The sequence below is a fragment of the Crocodylus porosus genome, unplaced genomic scaffold, assembly GCF_001723895.1.
Source record: "Crocodylus porosus isolate Cpor-Errol unplaced genomic scaffold, CroPor_comp1, whole genome shotgun sequence".
Classification (NCBI taxonomy): Eukaryota; Metazoa; Chordata; order Crocodylia; family Crocodylidae; genus Crocodylus; species Crocodylus porosus.
The window spans coordinates 47,036,826-47,051,787 of NW_017728909.1; the positions used below are offsets into that span (position 1 = coordinate 47,036,826).

Here is a 14,962-nt window from a genome sequence, read left to right on the forward strand (position 1 = left end):
TGCCAAGGGCCCTGCAATAACCCCAGCTAGCTCCCTCAACACCCTGGTGTGGAGAGCATCTGGACCCGCTGACTTGAACACATCCAGCCCCTCCAGAAGCTGTCTAACCCAGTCCTCCCCAACCTGAGGTCTGGAGGCGTTCCCCTCAAGTCCTTCTGGCATCACAGTGGGGAAGTCCCAGTCCCTGCACAAGAAAACGGACGTGAAGAATTGGTTAAAGAGTTCCACTTTCTCCTCTGGCGCAACCACCAGATTGCCCAGCGTACTTTGCAGGGGCCCCACATTACGCGGTGCCTTCTTCATCCTCCCTATGTATTTGAAAAAGGACTTTTTATTATCCTTGATCTTGGATGCTAGTCCTAGCTCTATGTCTGCCTTAGCTTTCCTGACAGCCCCCCTGCAGGCCCGAGCAAAGGAGGTATGCTCCTCTTTGGAGATAGCACCCCCCCTTCCACTGGGTGTACGCCACCTTTTTGACAAGCAGGCATTCCCAGACGCCCTTGGTGAGCCAGGGGGGCTTCAGGCACTCTTGCCCCCCTTGCTTCTTGTTGGGATGGCCTCCCCTTGGGCCCTGAGTATCATTTCCTTAAGGAACGACCACTCGTCCTGGACACTGAGTTCCCCTGCCCCCAAGGACCCCAGTGTCTCACCCACTAGTCTCCTTAACTTGTTGAAGTTGGCCCTCCTAAAGTCTAGAGCTACTGTCTTGTGTAAATAAATCCTTTACGCAGCGCTAAAGTCAAAGAAGCAGAGGGCAAAAAACTGAACTCTCCATTTTCATGCATGAGGTCTAAGTGATTTTCCCTTCCCTTCTTCTCCTCTCTCCCCCACTTCCTCTCCCTGGTGTGCTCAGTCACTGATTCATTGGTGTATTTCACTTTTTTTCAGAGGAAACTGCATTTAATATAGTGGCAGAAGGTACAATTTACAGTGTAACCAGAGGAGCTGGTTAGAGATTCTGGTAAAAGACACAATGCAAATTGGGAATGAGAGATTTTAGCTACTGTTCTTAACAAGCTTTGTCCAACTTTGTCATCAGCAGTAGTTTTGCTCTGGCAGGGAGAAGGGCATCTTACCTTTTTCCTCCCAATAACTCAGCACACTTCTACCATGTGTTAAGTGGTTGAATGGTTGTGGAATTTGGGGAGGGGGGAGTTTCTAGAGAAGAAATTCCATTGCAAGTTTCCTCTTTAGGCTAGGGTCTGGAACCAACTTCCAAGAGAAGTGGTGCAGGCTCCTACCCTGGGGGTGTTTAAGAGGAGGTTGGATGAACTTCTTGCTGGGGTCATTTGACCCCAGTAGTCTTTCCTGCCATGGCAGGGGGTCAGACTAGATGATCTGCTCAGGTCCCTTCCAACCCTAGAAACTATGAAACTTTCTTGAAACAGTAATTTTAAAATGCAGGGAAAAAGGTGCATGTTTGTACACATTTCACTTTTTTTCTAGCCCAAGCTACTAAGCAAGCTGGGAAATATGGAGGAGTTGGGTGATTACCTATGGCAACATGCCCCAGGAAAAAGGTGAAAAATGAGGAAGGAAAAGACTGGCTGGGAATAATTTTTGTGGGTGATTTAAGATTAATGCAAACACTGTAGGACTATAACATCTCTGTTGTAATACATATGTAATTTAAACAAGGCCGCAAAACAATGGGAGACTTAAGTGGGCAAATGTTGCTGGTTATTGCCCTTTTATTATAGGCACTGTTAATAAATAGTATGCCCAGTAGTTCATAACAAACAACCAATTTCTCATTTATGTCCCTGCACTTGTGAGTAGGTGTACCCTGACATCTTCTTCACAGTGTTATCATTTGCTTCTTAGTATTGGTGATTAAATTATTGTCAAGTACTATGAAGATGTTAACCGTTATTAACCCTCTTCAGTGGAAATGTAGCTAATGTTGACAAGCTTTCTTTTGCCAGTGGAGCTTAAACCAGAAGTAGAATTAAGCTCTACTGGTAAAATGATTTTTTTGCTGGTATAATTGCCTAACTTTTAAGGTCTCTGCTCTCATCAGTAGGTCAGTTGGTGGTGCAGTGGGTAGTTCTTTGCACTTACCAGTTTTGCTATGCTGCAGAAACTTTAATTGTAGACTTGGGTTGCCTGTTGGCCAGATCTGGCCTATGAAGAGGTTAGCTTCAGCATGGGGATCAATGGCATATTGCTACTATGCGCCATCTATCACCCCTGAAGTGTCCCCCCATGCACAGCACTGTGGAGCCGGAGTCACAAAAGGTGTGCCAGCTTTAACACATATCACCAAAGGTGTAGTCATGCTTTAACACATATCACCAAAGGCCATTTGACATGCAGTATCACCGTGTATAGCCACAGCTCATGGCAAAATACATGGCTGAGCCACAGTGTGCTGCTTCGACAATATATTTCTTATTTTTTGGAGAATATTTCTTTTAAAGAGTTAAAGTTATAAACGGTGCTTTTATTGTATTCTCTTTTAAACAAAATATGATGCATGTTTGATTTCTGTAAATACTTTCTTCTTATTTTAATATACATCTAGTAAAAATATCTTCTCTCTCCTTCAGCTTGAAATCTTGACAAATTTAGCAAATGAAGCCAGTATATCAACTATACTTCGAGAATTTCAGGTTTGTTCACAATTCAAGTTTTCTTTTTCATAAAATGTATTCTGTAAGCAAGCTGCATTTATTATACCCTTCTTCCTGGAAAATAATTTGTTTCATTCAAAAAGAATATGTGAAAACAGAGGATAATTGAGCTTTTTGAATATGAGAAGAAACTTCTGTGTCTTCTTCTGAAGGTTGATGCATGCCACTTCCAGTCACATATCGGAAAAATGTGAAAGCCAAAATTTAACCATTTCAAATGATCCTGCCAACTCGAATGTAATTTTAAAGCTGTGTTAAGAAAGTGTCTAGGATTTTATTTATAAGGTTATTCATAGATTTATAAAATCCTCCTAGTTAAATGGGCTGAAAACACCTTTAAGAAATCTTGTTAAGTCCCCCAACCTTGCAATTTGATTAATTGCTGGTTTTGGGTGATTGCCCCTTACCCCAGCTTCTGGAGGTGGAGGCCCCACTGGCCAAAGCTGACAAAGTAATGCATCCTTAAAACAAAAATAAAGCAAAACATAGAAAAGACAGTTGGTATAACTTCTAATATGCAAGATATCTCTGTAAATTAAATTTATTCTAAAGTACGTTTATTTGATAAGGATAATATGGTGAATCTTCAGTTGTTAGGACAACAGTGTGTTGACTAATGGAAATCCTATTTTCTTCAGACGTACGTGAAAAGCCAAGATAAACAATTCGCTGCAGCTACAATTCAGGCTATAGGCAGATGTGCAACCAACATCTCAGAAGTGACTGACACCTGCCTTAACGGCCTAGTGTGTTTACTGTCCAACAGGGATGGTAAGCTAACTGTTTTATTTGCTTTTTGAGTGACTGATAGCTTGAATCTTCTTCCTGGCAGGATCCACAGGTAGCAACAGATTAAAAAAGTATATTGAGTCGTGATTTCTGTTTGAAGTCAACTGGTGTGGCTGTGGAATAACAGACTGAGCTAGAAAAATAATGACATTGCTTGATACTTTCTGCAGTTTAAAGAACTTTGAAATTATTTTGTAATTGTCATCTACCTGCTTTCTCTTCACGCAGTGCATTAGTGCCCAAATGTGGTTACATGGATGCCTATAATTACTCAAAATGCAATAATTAAAAGTATGAAGTATTGTGATTGTTCAGAGGGAATAGGAGTGTAATGTTTCTGTCATACTATGCCTAGTTGCATTAAAACTGTTAGCCTGCAGAGGGTGCTAAAAGAAGAGAAATATTTTTTATACATCTAAATGTCTACATCACAAAGAACATTTAAACAGTTTTAGGATAGATAGATCCAAACTTCGGTTGACTTTGTTGTTGTTGTTGTAATTTACCTTCCTATTAAATGTATGTACAAAATAGGGAAGAATTACAAATGACTATAGAGCATGAGGGGGGGATATACACCAAATAGAACCCAGTAATACTGTATATATAAATCAATCTTTGATTTCCTTATTGATTTCCTCCTGTATGATTATTATACATTTGCACTAGCTACCAATATCTTTGATGAACACTTAATATTACCATGAAATTTACATGAAAACACCTCAATCATGAGAGAGAAATTTTCAGAGATGTTTATTGTGTGAAACTAGTGCCAAAGAGACAATAGGTAATATTGAATAGACTTAGGTTTTAAAATCCTTAATTCATTTTTAGGTAATTAAATAGAAATGGCCTGACATGCCCCTCCCTTTTCAAGCTGCTGATCTGTTTAAACTACTCCTATTGAAAGGCTATTCTAGAACCATACTTCTCTAATGGTTACTTTTTTCCCAGTTCCCAGCCTAAAATTGCTCATGATAAGTCTACACCCATTTGTTTTCATTCTTCATTGTCCTTTAGCTTAAATAGGTCGTCTTCCTCCTCAGTGTTTTACATCACTGTTCTATTTATAGAGACCAATCATGTCTCCTCTGGGGTCATTTGCTAGACTAAATGAACCAGGCTGTTTTTATAGTCTCTCATATAACAGACTTTCTGTTCCCATGATCATCCTTACAGTCTTCTGTACACCTGTCCCAGTTGGAATTCTTTTTTTCAACATAGATAACAATTGTAGATGGTGTTTCAGATTTGAGGTCTGGGTGTTGTATAGTGTACACTGTCTGATATGTCCTAAGATAGTCTTCAACTCTTATGGTCCCATCACATTGGCTGAGTATTATCCCCTGATCAACAAGTACACCCAGGTCTTTCTCCTCCTTAGTCGTTTGTAACCGACAGGTCCTCAGCTTGAAATTCCTGTTCTCATTTCTGAAGTGCATGACCTGGCAATCTGTGCTATGTAATTTTATCCTGTTTGTATCAGTCTTGTTCTTAAGGTCATTCAGTTCTCTTGTGTAATATTCTGATTCACATTCAACATTGTCAATACCTACCATCTTTGTCCTGTTGCTGTGCCATTAACACATGCTTCCTTTTTTGTGCTGGCATCATAACTGAAAAATATTAAATAAAACCATTCCCAAGACCAATCTACAAGACACTCTACCTTCCTCAGATGAGCAGGTCTTTCAGTGAAGTTCAGTATCCTCCCTATTTTAACTAGTTTCTTACCTACCTCATCGCTCTTGTATTAAATCTCCATTTTCTCCTGTATAATTAGTTTCTCATGTGGCAGTGTATCAAATGCTTTATTGAATTCCACTGAATTCTTTAACCTACATTTGCTATACCTGGCCTGTGGTTGTCTAGATTGAAGTTTCAGCTCTCCTTAAATATAGATCCTACATTTGCTGTTCTCCAGTCATACTGAGGCACCCTGACATGATAGGTTTGTCAAAAATCCCTGCTACCATGCCAGTAATTCCATGTGACATTTCTGTCAGCCATATGGGATGGAAACTACTTTTTCCTTGGCTTTTGAGTATGTTACCCTCCAAGTTGTGCTTCCACTTCCACTTAGACATTCTGTTGCTCTCGTTCTTCTTAATGATCTCATCTTTGCCCTGCTGTTTGATTACTAGCATCCTCATGGAAAATTGGGAAAATATTTCATAGTTGGTAGGTAGGGTCAGAAGGGTCCTCAGCAGATCATCAAGTCCAACCCCCTAATTATTATAATTTGTGGGATTATAATCTCTACTCCAGTTTCACTACATAACAACCCTATGTTTTGTTTGTTCTGTTTCCATTTATAATGACTAAAAGAACCATTTGAGTGTGTTTTTAGTTTTCTTTGCAAGGTATACCACAACTAGATTTTGACAATATGCAATTTATTTCTCCACTTTCGGACCTCCAATATGCAGTTTTGTCCATTCCTTATAGGCTTTGCCTGCTTGTAAAGTATCCTTATTGAGGTGGGTTTTTCTCCCTCCCTCAATCTGGTTTGGAGCCTGTCCTTGCAAGCATCCCTGTTGGTTATGTTGCAAATTCTAGACAGGTACCAGATCTTTGACTTGAATATGGAGGGGGAATTTCTTTAAATTCATTTGTTCTTAAGTGCACTCTAACTAGTTTCTTTAATTTATCAGGGTTTACCCTCATAATAACTAGATCAAAGATTTTTTTTTCCTGTGGTCTAAGTTATAATGTCCTCACTACTTATCAAAAGCAAGTCTAAAATGGCATCGCTTCTTGTTTCTTCAGTGATAACATAAAAAAAAATATCTGTCAACTATCATTCAGGATAGCATTCAGACCTAGCATTCTTAGTAACATTTTTTTCTCCCATCAGTATCACTATTTTTGCTGTCTCTCTCTCAAAGTGACTTTTAACCTGAACAGTTTCTGCTTCATCTGTGATGACTCTTATTTCTGTTCAGTCCATCGCATAATCACTGTGGAATACTACTTCACCACCTTTACTTTTTATTTCTGTTTTTCCAGAACAGCATATATATTTTAATATGTGTATTCCAGTTATGATTGCTATATTACTCTTATCAGTTTCAGTGGGTTTTGTTAGTTCTATGCACTTCTGAAAATTAGGCAACTTCATGTTTTCAGAAGCTTTAACTTTAGAAACCTTGGTTTGAAAAAAATATTGGTCATTTCTATTTTAGGTCTTTTCATTCAAAAATCTTAAGCAGTGTGTCACATTTTTATATATACTTTATATGTAAAGGCAGGTGATAGAAGATAGGTTTTCTTTCCCATGTTGTGACATACTGGTTAACATATGTTTCTTTTAACACACATCTTCCTTTTAGGGTAGAATTTTTTTTGACTGGCCTTGGCTACTTTCTACTAAAGTTTCCTTGGTCATTTCAATTTAACTCTGTCTACTAAATTCCTACATGTGCTAAGTGATGCACTAATTGAATTGGCTTGCTTATTATGGATTTCATAGAAAGGGAGAACATCTTCTCATATTTCAGTTTTTGAAAGCTTAGAATGTCTCTCATGCAGTCACTCCTAAATTTGGACCCTCCCAAAAAATTGTTGTTTTGGAGGCTGCCAGTGCTTTTGCTAAGCATGTTTTAACTGCTTGTTTTTTATTGTCCTTCGCTCTGTATCTTTCCTGTGGCAGTAGCATGTCTCTGACCCTCTTCATAGCGGTTGATTTCTCATGCGTTTAGTATGAGAGACAACAGAGAACTTCATCCTTAAGCTCATCTCTGTACATATTAGCCTTCATTTGAAAAACAGAGCTCTATGAATTTGAGGAGTTTTCGTGGGGCATGTGAAGTGTCTGAGTTGGCCGAAGTTTTGATAAGTGACCTGGCTCATCCTGCACTTTGTCAAGTTTCATTCTATGAAAGCATTTTTATAAGTGAAAGTAAAATGAAGCTATAAAATCCAACAGCACTTACTTCCCTTCCCTGCTGTTGTGTGTGGAATTTTCTCTTTGCTCTTTGTGCTTCTGTCTGTTTACTTTCTTAGGTGACTTAGCTGCTGATTCCATTTTCAGGTTGCCTGAAGTTTGTACAAGTTATGTTTATTTAAAAAACAAAACAGCAACAACTAAGAAAAAACAGAACAACTATGATAGAACATGAGAGAGTTTCTGAATGATGCAATACAAATTATTTCAACTTGTCTCTAAAAATTATGATTTTTGTTTTCAGACATACCCACCTTGTTTTAGTAGGGTGGAATTCTGTGTCAGTGAATCGATGATCAAACTGGTTTTGATCCACTGGAAAATTATTAGCATCTTTAGGAATAGTCTGTCTTGATTTTAAGCAGTTCCTTCACATAGTTTAGAAATTTTGTCAAATTTTTGTGAACTGAGATCTTATGATTGGTGGCTAATGTCTTTCTGTTGTCAGTAGTATTTCAGTTCCTAACTTTCATTTTTATTTTTTATCTCTATCTAGAGATTCCTGGTCAGATTACTTTATATTTTCCCTAAATTTCTAAGCCACCTTGATGAATTTCTTTGTTCAGAAGTCATTGTCAGTTATATCGGAATTAAAGCTCTCCTTTATTATTGCCTTTCTATCAAGCTTTCTCACTTCACCTCTGGTACAGATTTTCATTTGGAATAGTAGTGTATTATTTTAAATTGTTTATGCACACTTTTCTCAGTCTGTATCTAAACTTCAGCTTTTTGCTTTTTGTTTAATCTGGACCTGGACACAAGAATATTTACACCAGTGCAATTTACATAAGTTTTAGACACTGGTGTGTCCTGAAGCAAACAGACAAGCAGCTGTTTCAGAGTAGCTGAATACTGTTCCCTGCTATTATTGTGCCTTACCACTAGGTGGCATAGATTGGGTGATCATTAACATTGAGCAGGCGAATTACCCTGAGATTAAACCATGGACAGACATGTCTCTGATTCTACAGACATGTCTTTGATTCTCCATTTCCCCTCCCCCCCATTTGAGTGCATTGTACCAGTGAAAGGTGCTTCCCCCTCCTCCGCTTTTTTTTTTTTTTTAACAACAGTGAAAATGTCACATTTAAGTCTTCACTAATAGATGAGTAGGTAAATGTATCAATTTTCTTGTTACTTGTTTCTTGGCACAGATATACCTGTTAAGATTTTATTAATGTTTATCACAAATTCTGCTGACTTGACCGAAGTTATCTCTTTCAGCCTTCTTTCTTGATTTTACTTATGTAGTATGAAAACTACACAACTGTTTTTGTGGCTACATTCTACTGTTTTTGAAATATTTCTTCCTTGTTTGTGGAGTCCTCAGTATGCAGAAAACCAGCTTCTTAGTACACTTCTTTATTCACTTGGATTATTTCAGGTTTTAGTCTAATATGTAATTTTCCTACTTTTGTTAATACTTTAAATGGGACATTTTTATTGGTATCTAGGTTCATGTAAATAGGAATCATGCCAATTCATCTGTCTTACAGTTCCAGTTTTAGCTCTTTGGATATGTTCTTAGTCCATGCATTTCTTTCCTCCTACAGATTTCAGAAAAATGGTTTCTTTGGCAATAATTTATATATTTTTCTACATGTCTTTGAAGAACTTTAATCATGTTCTTTTCTGTAACTCCTGGAAATGTAACTTTTAAGTGTGTTTTATTATCTTGCTCAGTTGTTAGGCTCCTGCTTTTAAACACATTTTATTTTCTTGTGTGAGCATTTAACTGTAATATTTTGTTTGTTCATTCTACTACAGTCTTTCAAGTAAAGCATCCTGCATAATTGATTACTTCTTAATACTATTTCTTTTGAGTTTTTGGTGTTCTGAATTAGTTAGGACACTTAATTTTATAATGTAAGAACAATGTTATGTTGTTACAGGATGGTAAAAAATTAGAACTTTTCAGTGAATAAGAATCTTGCCTGAAGACCTTTACTTATTCCACAGCTGATTAAGGGAAGTGTGGCAGGGGTGCAGATATTGAGACCCCTGGATAGATGTAACCTGGAAGCTTTTTGTCACTCTCCAGATTTTGTACTATGCAGACATACCAACTGCTGCTTTTTTTTATTGCGGTGGTCACCTAACTTTGCCATCATCATTACCAGGATGATTTATTTTGCTCCTGTTATTTTTTTAACCTTTGGCAGTATAAAAGGGGGGAAGAATACTTTCCAAATTGACTTGCACTATACTCCATACCCTAATACTCCTGTTTCAGAAATCTGTTCTGTTCTTTTTGATAACTTAATTCATTAAGTAGAAGGTCCGTGTTTCAGATTAACCATTCAAATGCAAGGATGCTTTATTCATCTGTTTGAAACAATGTTCATGGTTGTTAGTGTCTGGAGGGTGAGGGGAAATGCTTTTTGTTTTGTTTTTTGTTGAGATGAAAAATATAATTAAATTGAACTTCTGTTGTATTAGTCTTTTTTTTTTTTGCTTTGGGTTCAGCCTTGGCCATGTTTGACTTTACTTCATCTTTCCCTACAGCATGAATTTACTCTTGCATAGAAGCCCACCTCTGCACCAGTGGGTTTTTTTCAGCTTCAAAAATTGTACATTTCATACAAGTTGATCAGGCTGCGAATGTTACTTGTTACAGTAGTTAAGCACTCCAATGCATGACTTGGACATAAATCTTTGAACAGCTTGCCTATTTAGGAACCTCATTTGAATGTGCTACAGATCATGCTACAGACCTGGGAAAGGATCTTTAGAGGGTGAAACAGTGCAGAGGAAATGTTTAGCTATTCTTTTATTTGTAGAATTAGCTAGCAATTTTCTGAGCAACCTATACATTTTTGGAAGTCCATTAAACTATATTTATTTATATATTTATTTATTTATATATATACATTTTGTGCCAACCTTTGTGCAGTATTTATGAATGTACATATTGCAATTTAATAATGCAGAATAGATGTTTTTCCCACAAAAAATTAAAAATGAAGTGCAGATGCATTAAAACTGAATTTAAAAGTATTATAAAGAGGTATATTTATTAGCTGCTTGTGTCATCTTTTCCTAAATCCTCCCGCTTCTTTTTGTCTCAAACCTTCTCCCAAAAGCAGATTGTCTTTAGATTTATAAAACAATCTACCCTTTTATGTTGTTCCACAGAGTATATTTGGAAAATGTATTAAATCATTTAAAATTTTTAAAAGCTATTGCTTACAGTTTGTATATGATGATAATTTTTGTATACATACATTCCTTTGAAAAGCATAACTTGGTTTTGTCTTTATCAGAAATAGTGGTTGCTGAAAGTGTTGTTGTTATCAAGAAGCTTCTACAAACACAACCAGCACACCATAGTGAAATTATCAAACATATGGCTAAACTCTTGGATGGTATTACTGTAAGTATTTGTGCATCTTTCAATATTATCTTTGATAATAGATTAGAATTGTAATATTACTGTGGTCTGCCAAGACTTAAGAAAGAGATATTAGAAATAATTTGGGAAAGAGGTATTAGAAGCTATGAAATACTCTCAATCTGTTTCTTAAAAGTTGGAAGGTATTTTGAAATAAGTTATTTTTAAATATTGAAAATATTTTAGAATGAGTTGATCATGATATGGGGAGGCTTTTTGCAAGGGAATAGTAGAATGGAAAGGAAAGTGACATAACAGCTCTTTTGGACGGTTATTAGAAGACATTTATATACACACAAGTGTGTGTGTGCTTGTCTACTTGTTTCTGTGCTAATATCACTTTTATATAATTCATATGGAGATTCTAAAACCAGACGATCAAACTTCAAAATAATAAATGATCAAATATTCAGTGCCTGTGAAGTTGGATTTTTTGTACAGGAAAATGTATTTATGTTGAACTGCTTTACATACAGAACTTGGAGAGAAAATAAGTACAGTAAAAGAAACCTAATACTGCTAATTACATAGTGTCAAACCAATATTACCCAGGCTATTACCATCATCCATGTTTTCTGGAGAATTACCTAATATTTTGATTTCTAATTATACTCTCATTAATTGAGTCGTGTATAATTTTATTGTACACATCTTTTGGCATCTTACCAATTGAGATTGTCACTTTGTTTCCATATATTTATTTCATAATGAGGGATTGGCATTTTCTCCTCCAAGTGTCAGTTTTAACTTTTGGAGGTTTGTTGTGGCTAATAACTGTTGATTGTATATGGTATAATTTAATGAGAGAAATATAATGATATATAAAGGCATAAAATAATTGAAAAAGAGAAATATCTTCACACATTTTTCTGTTGGGCAAAGGGAACCACAAAGGATACACCATTAATCAAATCACTTGATGAACTTCTGGAAGGTGCTCAAGGATGAGGATACCAAAATAGAATAGAATAGAAATTTCTCACAAAGTAGAAAAAGGTCATGTATATTGAGAGAACAATATTGTAGCAGACCATCGGCAGGAATAAAGTACGAATCTAGACTTGATGCCAAGGTTTCTTTATTTAACCTTACCTTCAGTAAAAAATACTGCTAATGGTATTAGTGACATTTGTAGAAAGTTTGTCACATGCATCATTTTATGATTATTTCTATTTTTTTCAATAATATTTTCTACAAGTTAAGCCAAAAAGCCAAGCAGTTTGAGTAAGTTAAGGATGTGGAGGAAAGTTTTATTGTGATTTATAATATTTTCCCTGATGTGAGGTCTTTGTCTCCAAGTAAATCTAATTCTGCATACATCTAAATGGAGGAATGTGGGGAATATGTTCTTATATACAGTTCTAACAAAGCATGATCATATACTTATAGCAATTATGTTCTGAGGGGCAATACTTGTGCTATTTAATTAAAAGTTGTAGTGAACTTGTAAATAAGTTTCAAAGACTGAGATGCAAGTAATTCTGGGTAGTGTGCGTGTCAATTTTTGAGGTTTTAAAAATTATTTCCTGTGTTTTGATGCCTTTTTTCATCCTTATTTTGAGGAAGAAATGCAGCAGACAAGACCAAGAGGAAAATTTACAGTACAAGAGAAAAAGTTAAAATAGTCTTTAGATTTTGCCAGAAAATATATAAAATAAACACTAAAAATTAGGAGAACAGTTGTGGTTTTCTACTTTTTACCCTTTCTTATAGCTTGCTTTCGCAGAGATGTAACACAAACTGTAGTTCATAAGAATTATGCGAATTAAGGGGTATGATGAATCTCTGATTCTGAATCTGCTTAATTTTAGGAACATAGTGATAAGCGTATTGAATCAGACCTATTTCCATCTCCATCCACAAATTCACAGAAGTTTAGGGCTAGAAAGGACTGTGTGAGATCATCAGGTCCAGCATCCCCTGCTCTGGGCAGGAAAAACTGCTGCTGTCAAATAATCCTAGCAAGGTGTGCATCCAGTCTCGTTTTGAACATCTCCAGAGTAGGTGTTTGCACCACCCCCGCTGGGAGTCTCTTCCAGAGTCTGGTCACACAAACCATGAAGAAGTTTTTCCTTGTATCCAGTCTGAAACCTTCTTCTAGGGGTGTGACTGTTGCTCCTGGTTTTCCCCTGAGACACCTTGTTGTATAGTTGTTTGCCTAGCCCCTGATACTCTCCACTGATATATCTGTAAATTGCCACCAAATCCCCCTGAAGTCTTCTCTTTTCTAGGCTGAACAGTCCCATATCTGTCAGCCTTTCCTCATGTGGCTTGCTCTTCAGGCCTCTAATCATACGAGTGGCTCTACTCTGGGCTCTCTCAAGCTTCTCCACATCCTTCTTGAAGTGTGGCGCCCAGAACTGGACACAGTACTCCAGCTGCAACCTCACCAATACTGAGTAGAGCAGGAGAATAACTTCCTTAGTTTTGCTTGAGATGCATCGGTTGATGCATGCCAGTGTATCATTTGCTCTGCTAACTGTACCATCACACTAGTGGCTCATATTCATTTTGACAATTATGACCCCCAGGTCCCTTTCAGATATGATGCTAGCTAGCATAGCACAACCAAGCGTGTAAGTTCATTGCAGATTTTTCCTCCCCAGATGGAGCACTTTACAATTCTCAGTGATGAACAGCATCTGGTTCTGGTCTGCCCATCTAACTAATCTGTCTGAGTCTGCCTGGATCGTCAGCCTACCCTGATGCGTGGCCGCACTTCCCCACAGCTTAGCATCATTGGTAAACTTTGCCAGTGTGCTTTTCACCCCCACAGCTAGAACACTGTAGAAGACGTTGAAAAGCACTGGTCCAAGTACTGATCCTTGGGGACCCCGCTGCCTACCTTCTACCAGGTCGACACAGATCTGTCTATTAGTACTCTCTGGGTCCAACCCTACAGCCAGTTTCGCATCCATCTGACTGTTCAGTTGTTTTACCCTCATTTTACCTTGAGAGTCTTATGGGACACCAAGTCAAACACCTTCCTAAAGTCCAAATAAATGTTGTCAACCTCATCTCCCTTATCCAGGTAGTGAGTAACCTGGTTGTAGGTGTTTAACCTGATCGTAGAAACATACTGGTCCAGTATGTTTCTGACTATTCCATACAAGTCGTTTTGGGTGAAAATGAAATAAACCTATTGATTTCAAGTAGTTGGAGATGAGCTTACCCCTTTCATATGAATCACCAATCCTCCTTTAAATGTTATTGGATACTTGATTTCTGTGACCTGTTGTATGGTAATGAGTTCCATAGGCATTTTTATAAAAAGTAATTTTCGTTGGTTAATAATTACATATGCTACCTTTTAATTTCTTTTAAATGTTTCCTTATTCCCCTGTAATGAGGTGGGGAGAACAGAATGTACCTTTCTCTAAACCACTCACTATATTTATACTTTTGATTTACTGATATATAATGATCTAACACATTCCATATTCTCTATCTTATTCCTGATGTCCTAATCCTTCCTGATATCCTAATCCTAATATCTTTATTTTGACAGCTTCACACTAAATTCTGGTCTTCATTGAACTGTCTATAACAGGTTAAGACATGCACAGGTTGAAGAGTAGTAATAAAATGTTAATTAAGCACTATTAAATAGTAGTGTGATTTCATAAACTGAAATATTGGATATGTTATATTTGTGACTCTTTGGATTAGACAAATATTAAAGAACAAGAGAAAGTGCACAGTAGCTGGAATGTAGCATTGGAACATGCTCATCCAAATAGGATTGGATTTAATCTAATCTCATGGGGAGTAACAACATCAGACACATTTGGTAGGTAAGCATATGAAATATCATTGATATTGTGCAGCTGGGAGCTCCCCACAAGTATTTTGCTTTCATTGATCAACTTTGGATAGAATAGGAGAGAATAGTTTCATCTTAACTTTCAAATTGGCATTAGGGCCTGGGTCAGATTTTCAAAAGATCACATCACTGTTTGTGATCAAGAATTGCCATTGCTTCTGATTTGCACTAAAATAAGGGAATTGCTGAGCTTAAAGGTAAGGCTTGCATGTGATAAGACCTTGATGTTGCTCAAGGATTGGCATAGGAATCTAAAACTTTTCTCCAGAAGATAAAATAACTGTGATTAACCTACTGCCTCCTTTCTTAGCCTTTTGACTAGCAGACACAAGATTCCTCTTCCTCACTTCACTGGAGAGAGAAATAAAAGATCCTTG

General features: G+C 37.0%; 1 protein-coding gene across 3 annotated transcripts in view; it reads left to right on the top strand.

Annotated features, from left to right (window-relative positions):
• AP3B1 (adaptor related protein complex 3 beta 1 subunit) overlaps positions 1-14,962 on the top strand; it is a 291,241-nt gene that overhangs the window by 137,563 nt on the left and 138,716 nt on the right. For all 3 annotated transcript variants that reach the window (XM_019532203.1, XM_019532205.1, XM_019532206.1), the window contains 3 exons: positions 2,550-2,612; positions 3,272-3,404; positions 10,635-10,744. In XM_019532203.1, coding sequence (XP_019387748.1) covers positions 2,550-2,612; positions 3,272-3,404; positions 10,635-10,744 — 306 coding nt within the window. The remainder of the gene's footprint in view (positions 1-2,549; positions 2,613-3,271; positions 3,405-10,634; positions 10,745-14,962) is intronic.